General features: G+C 33.5%; 1 protein-coding gene across 1 annotated transcript; it reads right to left on the bottom strand.

Moving 5' to 3' along the window:
* Nucleotides 1-7681: 7681 nt before the first annotated feature.
* Nucleotides 7682-9549, bottom strand: LOC115891007. Its single transcript, XM_030911398.1, has 3 exons — nt 9397-9549; nt 8841-8984; nt 7682-7944 (listed from the first exon to the last, which is right to left on the bottom strand). Exons 1-3 carry the CDS (start codon nt 9449-9451, stop codon nt 7730-7732), a joined length of 414 nt encoding a protein of 137 aa, XP_030767258.1. The 5' UTR covers nt 9452-9549; the 3' UTR covers nt 7682-7729.
* Between the last annotated feature and the right edge of the window lie 409 nt (nt 9550-9958).

Genomic DNA, 9958 nt, shown 5'->3' with positions numbered 1-9958 from the left:
AAAAACGAATGAAATGTAAAGTGTAGTACGTTAAGAAATTATTTAAATCAAAAGGTTGGAAAAGAAAATAGAATTTTAAATTAAATGTAATAACTAAACCTACGACGTCAAACCCCCTTATCTAACTTAATACTAGATACAATCAGGGTGGTTTATACCCATAAATCAAATCTAAAATTATACAAATATCTAAACAGTCTTACTCTACTCGATGTGATATACTTGAAAACTTCCTCCGGCTGAGCTACGGCGTATAGCTACAGGGTTGCTAAGGCGGTGTACAGCAGCTCGGTGTACTGTCACTGGAGCCCACGGATGTCAGCAGAGGTACAGGTGAAAGGTAGGTGTTGAGATTTCAAATGGTGAACATAAAAACCCTAAATAATATTGGTTGTCTTAGAAAAGAGCCTCGATTATAGAACAAAGACTAGCACAACATGTAGGAGTTAATAAAGGTAATAAAGATGGACTAATTAAATCTGAACTTTACCTCAACGAGGGTTTATGATGTCCAACGGGTAACTCTATACACGGGCAACAGGAACGGATGGAATTCTGGACTGTTCTGTGCTGTACGGTCTGGATCTGTCTTCTTGCTCTACAATTACGAACAACAAATAAGATTTAAGAAAGATAACACTCAACTAATCTTTCTACACCACGTGGGCGTGGAAAAGTCGAAAACCAGTCAACAATACGAATAAAAATCAGTTGAGCATTGACTTAGACTAGGCAGAAGAATTATAGCATACCTTGGAACTGTTCGGGGACTTTTTGGGCACGTGGAATCGGAATATCGGTCGGAAAAATTTAGCTATTTAATCCCTTACGGAAATTGGTCGGTGGTCCATGTAAACTCAACAAAATCCAACCACATCTCTGACCAAATGTGTTCCGGAAGACTTAATCCTTCACTAGGAAGACCTGCTAATCACCAACAGGGAATGCTTCACGGAACGGCAGCCAGTTCTTCACGACGATATTCTGACGGTGGATACACAAGAAGTGATGCAAGGATTCGATTTCCTTCACAAAATCAGATTTCTACCGGAAATCTCCCTCCAGGATATAGATAGAGAACTATATATCTTGACTAGTCCAACTCACAAAAAGGCATAAATAAAAAACGATGTTCTAGATTATTTTCACAGCCATCTTCGATATCCGGTCAATGAACGAACTAAACTCACAAATTCCCACAATTAAATGAACGAATTGCACACTGCGATCCACATCAAAAATAACCAATTTAACTACGAAATTTTATCTGATAATTATAAAATTTCAATAACCAAAACAAAGGATAAATAAATCCAAAAACATCTGATTTGATCTGACAGTGACAAGGGACAAGTGATGACCAAAGATTCAGAGAGATGGACAAAAATTCTAATGCTGGGCGGTATCCAGTGACAATATTCTGTGGCTCTATAGCGCGGTGTATATCGGGTTGCATAATGGTAAAATACTAAATACAATAATATTTAACAATAAAATTATGTAAACATGATGCAAAAATAACAGTTATTTGCGATAATGTATGAGCTAGCACACAGAGGTCGTTGCGAGGAAATTTGACTGTTACAAACTAAATGTTCGGACAAACAAAAATGTTTATTTTCATAAACTGAATTTTTTACATTTAAGAAATGCATTAAAAATATAGTAAAATCTAACATTTATAATGAGTATTTAAATAGTCTAGTTTCTATAAACATTAAAATAAACTGTAGACCAATAAATAAACAAAAATATTGCACAATATCGTGACAACTAAATGTTCGGACACTTTAAAAAATAACTGTTCTAATATGGCGTTACATCGGCATGAACTTTTGCAACCACTGCATGCCTGTTTGGCATTGTTTTTATTAATGATTTATATATGCCAGAGTAAAAATTTTGCCATAATTCACTTAATATTATCGTCAAATGGGCAACGGTTTCTTGGGGATCGTGGCACAATTTTTGTTTTGTTTTATGCCACATGTCTCGATAACATTACGGTCCGGACTGTGCGAAGGCCATGAGGGGACCTTGATGTTCATGTCCCTAAACCATTTTTTAGTAGTTTTAGCCATATGGCATGTCCATCCTGTTGAAATATAAAATTCATTTCCTGGTAAAGGTCTCTCGTACTTGGCACAAAACTGTTTTTCAAAATTTCTTGATATTTTGACACATTAGTTGTGCCTTTCTACCACCTCATACCTTCCTAGACCCATTGCGGGCATAAACTCTAAAAGCAAAATGTCTTTAGGAAATTTCACTGTCCATCTTTCATAAAGATCATGCATGCGTGCAGATGTAATCCTTGAACTTGCAGTTTTCGATTAGAATTAACAGCGTCGGATTGGAACTTCTGGTGTTAAAAACTACAAAAATGACATTAAGGTAAAAACATTAATTATTTCCCCATCCGACGCTAATAATTCCAATCACAAATGGCAAGTGCACGGGTTACATGTGCACATGAGCCACCTTAATATCGATATAATAAATATAATCGAACACCGCTAGAGTGTCTCTTATTTGATAAAGATTGCGTCAAAAGAGGACAATGAAATTTCCTAAAGCCATTATGATTTGAAGGTGTATGTCCAAAATAGGCCCAGAAAAGTATGAGGTGGTAGAAGGCATAATTGATGCGTCAAAAAATCAAAAAAATTTGAAAAATATTCTTGTGTCAAGTGGGAAGGATAAAGGTCCTTGTAACCAATTGTTCTGGTAAAGACCAGGACAATAATTTTATATTTCAACAGGATGGCGGGCATGCCATACAGCTAAAACTACTAAAAAATGGTTTAGGGACATGAACATCAAGTTTCCCTCATGGCCTTCGCACAGTCCGGACCTTAATGTTATCGAGACATGTGGCATAAAACAAAACAAAAATTGTGCCACGATCCCCAAGAAACAGTTGTCAATTTGACGATTATATTAAGTGAATTATGGCAAAATTTTTATTCTGGCGTATGTCAAGCATTAATAAAAACAATGCCAAACAGGCTTGCAGTGGTTACAAAAATTCATGCCGATGTAACGCCATATTAGAACAGTTATTTTTTAAAGTGCCCGAACATTTAGTTGTCACGATCTTTTTGTTTATTTATTGGCCTACAGTTTATTTTAATGTTTATAGAAACTAAACTATTTAAATACTCATTAGAAATGTTAGATTTTAATATATTTTAAAAGTATTTCTTAATGTAAATAATTCCATAGTTAATTTAAAAAATATTAGAATTAGACCTATACTCTGTTTTTTTTCTCAGGTAAGATTTCGACAGATGATGACAGAAGAAAAGCAGATGACGTCCCATACCAATCTATTTATTTTACTAAAAAAAGTTTCTAATAATTTTTAAGTTAACTATGGATGGGTTTAAATATAAATTCGTGATGCGTCGTCACTTGTTGTTTTTAACCAGTTTTATTGGTTTATTTCAAAAATGACAGATCGTATTTCAATTTTATTGGTTTGACGGAACGATGAACGACAAACGGACGCCGATGCGTATGAACTCGCCTTTAGATTTTTGACGTTTGTCAAAGTCTTGCCAAATTATAGGTTATAATTTTGTGACAACATTTGTCAAATACCCTGCATTTTGGAAGATGATGCATTTTGATTCGTGTTATTGTGAGTGTTTTGTGTCTTTTGAAGTCAAGGGGAGGAAAAATCGAGTGAAAATTAACTGTAGAACCCAGAGCACAGTTTATGGTTAATACTCGATGCCCAGGCAGAAAGTCTTATACAGATACACCCCAATAAAGTTACTATCAATAAGGGCCATACTAAACACATACTAAAAACTGGAGTAGCTGTAAAATATCGACTTCACACGATAGGTAAATAATGGATTCTAGTACTGCAGAAAAATAATGTCAAAAGGTACTGGTTTAAAAAAATTAAGTTAATTAATCAACCTGTGAGGTATAAAATTTGGTAAGTGTTATTATTAATAAAATAGTTTGTTTTATTTATTCCTGCGGAATATTACAAATTTGTATTTGTACATAAGTTATATTGATAAATATAATCATTAATGATTGGAAGTTTCATAAAGCTTGAAAGTAAGAAATAGTTCTTTTTTATATTTTTTGGTATGTGGTGGCTTGTTTTTGTTTGTTTTGTATTAACACATACCGTTTTTTATTAAATAAAATAACTCGATTACATTTTTTCAGTTTTATACAGTTTTTTTCACAATATTTTTAAGTTACTTGTCAGTCAAATTTTAAATACATATATTAATTTCCTGCTATGCGTTCCAGTTGTACCAACTTATTTCTTTGTAAAATAAGGTAAACTACTTTGAAATTAAAATGACAGACACATCTATCACTGTCAAGGATCTTCTCGTTGGACAGACTATACAATCACTGTATTTTCAACCGTCTGCGATATGAATTGTCAACGAAAGGACTTTGACTGACGTGACTGACATCCCTCCAGTTAAATGGAGGAAAGAAGCTCCAATTCTCACGCGTAAAAACTGGAAATTGGAGGGTGTGGAGGGAGGGGAAGCACAGACTTCGCTCGTTTATCGCAATTACCTTCGTTATTTCGGCCCCATCTGGCGGGAAAGAAGTGAAACTTTCGAGCGGACGTGCCGATAGGGCGGTAATTAGACAAAATGACCCGTGTATGGACCTCGTTTAGGGCCTGGCTGATTGGAAAAAGGGGAAGAAGTCGCAAAAAAGCCCCAGAAACTGTTCTATCTCAGATAAATTACTGTAGATTTTTGTCAGGGAAGCACGTTTATTTTGTGATTATTTCTGACAAAGTCGCACATCTAAGGTAAATTTGGTTATTGCCATGGATGTATATTTGATATCAACTAAACTGTTAGTTGCGGGAAACGACTTTTTTGTTGATGTTTAATCATGAACAATTTTGAATTTTAAAATTTTGATCATCTCACACACAGGTTAAAGGTCTAGTATTTAATACAATGACTAAAGAATCCAAAGACAAATAACACGCGAGAGCAAATTGTGGCGATGTCACCAAACAGTGCCGTGGCGCATATTTTTCTTAACCTAGCTGTTTAAAGCAATATTTATATTTTTTGATAATGGGGTCTTTCACAAAAAATAAAATATTTCCAATTCAAGGACAAAATCTGAAATAGAAGACTATTTTCAGTATATTTATCCAAAAAAAAATAGTTCCATGACATTGAATAATTTTTTTATAGGCCCTCAAAATTGCTTTAATTTGAAATAATTTTAAAATGCCAATTAATGACGTATGAAAAATACGCCCAATCACATTTCAGAACCGTGCTCGTGCACCAGCCAACAACTGGCAACATGGCGATTTGATTTGACCAGCACCACCTCAACTCAAGGCCAATCAACATGATATGGGCAAGGCAAATATGGCGGCGAAGGCAGCGCATTATTAAATTGTTTACCTTTAACGTGAAAAGCCGGTAGTGGTTTCTCGTTCCGATTGCATACCAGAAATAATTAATTATCTCTAGTTTGTTGTGCTTCTGCAACACGTTTGTTTAATTCTCAGTGTTCAGTGCATGGTGTGATCAGAAAATTGTGATAAAATAACAGTTTAATAAAAATCCAAACCAGACATTCCACATAGGGAACTTGAATCTTTTGTGCTTGTCGTACTCCTCTATTATTAATTATTTTAAGGTAAGAACTAGAAGTATTTATCAAGATGATACACCTAGATGAGCCTTCGCCGCCAGTCTGCATAGTACTTTATAATGATTACTTAACAATAATCAAAAGATAGGTATTAAAGGGTTAATATTTTATTGTAGAATGCCTTTTACATGCTCTGTTCCAAATTGTCACGGGAATTATAGAGGGGATCCCAAGGTTTCTGTGCCTCTAAATATATATATTTCTCTACCTATATCCTGGAGGGAGATTTCTGGTTGAAATCTGATTTTGTGAAGGAAATCGAACCCTTGCATCACTCCTTGTGTTATTTCCCGACCGAAAAACATCGGGTGAAGAACTGGCTGCCTGTTTCGTCAGGCATTCCCTGTTGGTAATTAGCAGGTCTTCTTAGAGAAGGACTAAGTCTTCCGAAACACATTTGGTCAGAGACGTGGTTGGATTTTGTTGAATTTGTTGGACCACCGATCAAATTTCCGTCAAGGATTAAATAGCCGAATTTTCACCCGTTATTCCGATTGCACGTGCCCAAGTCCCCGAGAGTTCCAAGGTAATTCTTCTGCCTATTCTAAGTCAATGCTCAACTGATTTTTATTCGTATTGTTGACTGGTTTTCGACATTTCCACGCCCACGTGGTGTAGAAAGATTAGTTGAGTGTTATCTTTCTTAAATCTTATTTGGTTGTTCGTAATTGTAGAGCAAGAAGACCGATCCAGACCGTAGCACAGAACAGTCCAGAATTCCATCCGTTCCTGTTGTCCGTGTAGAGGTACCCGTTTGACATCATAAACCCTCGTTGAGGTAAAGTTCAGATTTGATTAGTCCTTCTTTATTACCTTTATTAACTCCTACACGTTGTGCTAGACCTTGTTCTATAATTGAGGCTCTTTTCTAAGACAACCAATATTATTTAGGATTTTTATGTTCACCATTTGAAATCTCAACACTTACCTTTCACCTGTACCTCTGCTGACATCCGTGGGCTCCAGTGACAGTACACCGAGCTGCTGTACACCGCCGGCGCCGTAGCAGCCTTGTAGCTATACGCCATAGCTCAGCCGGAGGAAGTTTCGAGTAGTTTCAAGACATTAAAGTAAGACTGTTTAGATAAGATTATATTTAGTTTGATATTTGTAATCCACCCAGGATATTGTACTTGGTTTTAAGTAAGGGGGATTATGACTTTACATCTATCATCACTTTACATCTATTTTCATTTACCTTCAATTTCATTTCTTTATATAACTTTTGAATACTTTAATACATTGCTTAATCATTTTTATTAGTATTATTTACAGTCTAGTCTCATAGTTAAGTTAGAGTCACTTAAGTTCAAATAATTATAGTAAGATTTGAAGTTCATGGTAGTTGCACTCAACAGTTCGAGGTTAGTGTTGAAGTCTACTTAATAGTAACATCTTATATGCCGAGTTCATAGAGTATAATCTCGTAGTAAACTTTGTGTTTTATTGAACTTCGAATTAGAAAAGGACGCGGAGAGGAGGTGAGTTTTTTTTATGTTAATAATAACTGTTTATATATTTATAAATTAATTTATTATTTCTGTTTTCTAAAATATTTTGAATAAACGAAAATATGTAAAAGTGGGCAACGCTGTGCCGGTCCAGCGTATAATCACGTGACTAAAAGTATAATTATTGGTATGAACTATACCGGGCGCGTCTCAAAAGTGGCTCACCCCTATAATTTTTTTTGATTTTTTTCAGATAAAAAAACGAGATTTGGTTTGTTAGTGAAAAAATAAAAAGTTATGCACTCGGTATGTTGCGGTTAAGGTCCGAAATAAGGTTAGTCTCAATATTAGCCGTTAATCTCGAGAATCACATAAAACAAAACAACCAAACCCAAACAATAACTTGTTATCATTAACTCATATTATCTAATTTCGGACTTCAACCATACACTATATTTAATAAAATAGATAAATAAATAAGTGTGTAATAATATAAACAAGTCTCGAATGCATACAAGTCAGCTTAGAAGAATAGTAAAGTAAAACAAATAAAATATTAAAAAAGAAAGTTTATTAAAAAGTAAAAAAGATACTTTACGAAACTAAACAATATTCTTTGGAATTATTATTTTGTCAGATTCCGCAGCTTCCAGTTGTTTTTGGATTTCGAGTCCAGACAGACTATTGCAGTAATTCGTTGTACAATAATAACAGTTAAATGTGGACAGATCAGGATAGTAGGCTACTAAAGTTTTGTAGATATTGTTGCAGGTATCTCCAGACAGATCACAGCCTCTTGATGTCACAAAAACTTTTTCTGTTGAATAGAAATCAAAATTTTCTTAATTTGATAAATATCTTCTAAATATTTTATTACTAAAAATTTATAATGAAACTTTTATTCATTTAAACAAAATAAAATTATTGCGCTTTTGATTGACATAAAATTACCTAGAAAATGAATTTCACTCAGAGGAAGTCGAGTAAGAATAAAAAACATGCAACTGTATACGAGTAAAAATCTTAGATATCTGTGTTATGTGCTCATGAGTATCAAAATAAATCCCTTAAGAGTCCATTTCACTAGACCGAAAAAGTAGCGAAATAAGCGTTCGGCATTTAACGTTTTATGTAAAACTGGCTAGGTATTTTTACACAAATAAAGAAGGAAATTAAAGATAAAGGATTATACTATATCCGTATTTTAGCACATTTTTAGGCAACTTCTTTATTTTTAAGATTTTGATGGTCATACATCAACAAGATATTCCTTATGTTTGGACTAAATTTTCTCTTAAATAAAGACATAATTTAAAATTCCGTTAGAATATGGAAATAGATTGAAGTTTTTTGATTACAGTGATATATAATTTATATGGTTTTGTAACAAATTGCTCTATGGCAAATGCTGAAGCTCTGCAAACCTTAATCAAAGCACTTGTGTTTGTAATTTTGGATGTGGCCTAACATGACAGGATCGGGCTAAGCCTTAGGCAGATTTCTGAAATATATATTTCTTTCGGCCACACACCCGACCCCTGAGAGCGACCCGAACAGTACAGCGCTAGCGTAATAGACTCTTAAAAGAAATGCTGAATGACTATAAATACATAAAATGATATTATAGATACTTGCCTTTGCAGAAAAAAAAATTGGAAAGGAAAAATTCAAAACCAAAAATTAATTTGACATAATTAATAATTGTTTACTTACGTGTTACATAAGAGACCCTTGTACAAACGTAGTTGTTAGCACATGTAGTAATGTTGACTGTGGCAGACATTGGATCTATACATGCTAACTTATTGGCATCGTTGTAGGAATTACAAAGATAACAGCCAATTGAACCAAAAACACCTGAAACATTAATATTAATTTAAAAAAAATGTAAAAAAAATGTTTGAAATATAATTGAAGAAAAATTGAGACATATTTGTCTTCTAATAGCTTCAGTCTATTTATCTATTATCTTATCTATTTAAATCTCTTATGAAAGATTATGGCCTATATATTGGCCAGTGACATCAAAGATTCTTAAAAAGATTATCATTTTTTCAAAGTTACCTTGTATTTTAAGAATTTAGTATGCAATCCTTGGAAAAGGTAAATAAATGAAACTAAGATCATTTATGATAAAGTGAAATAAACTAAACGACCATGAAATACATGCCTTATTCTATGATAGGAATTTATATCAAAATTTCAAATTAAAATAGTATTTAAAAATTATTTTTTCTAATATCACTTTATATATGTATGAAAGTCTTACCAGTTGATGTAGTTGCAAGCACTACAAAAGCTACCAGCACTAAATTCTTGATCATTTTGAAAATAAATTATTTGTTTCTTCTGCTATAGATTTAAGAAAACTATGTCCTAAATCTGATTTTGTCTCTCAATTTATACTTGATTCTAATCCATAAAAACGTCGATATCAAACACTTAATCTCAAATGATGTTTCTTGACTCTGATAAACTAAATGTATACACGTTTGTTCTTGGTACTGTTGACAAATCCTCTCAGACATAAACAAAAATTGAAGTTGTTTATAAAATTATTTCTAATCTTACCTAGTAATAGACTAAAAACATTGGTTATATTTTTTTCATATTGCACACGTGAGGATCGAGCAATACAGATAATATATTTTCACACTGATTAGAAATTACTTATAATTAAAAATATTGAACACATATACCTGGGCATACAAGGCCTAGGATCTTAATCTGAACATCGATAAAACTAAAGACTAAGTGCACTCCCCCGGAAAATCATAGCAATGCTATAAAAATCGGAGAACTATTGGAATATGTAGAGGAATTCAATTACC

This window comes from Sitophilus oryzae, unplaced genomic scaffold (genome assembly GCF_002938485.1).
Source record: "Sitophilus oryzae breed Bouriz unplaced genomic scaffold, Soryzae_2.0 scaffold_942_pilon_pilon, whole genome shotgun sequence".
Taxonomy (NCBI): domain Eukaryota; kingdom Metazoa; phylum Arthropoda; class Insecta; order Coleoptera; family Curculionidae; genus Sitophilus; species Sitophilus oryzae.
Note: the sequence above shows the minus strand (reverse complement) of the source record. Positions and strands in the feature narration are given on the sequence as shown.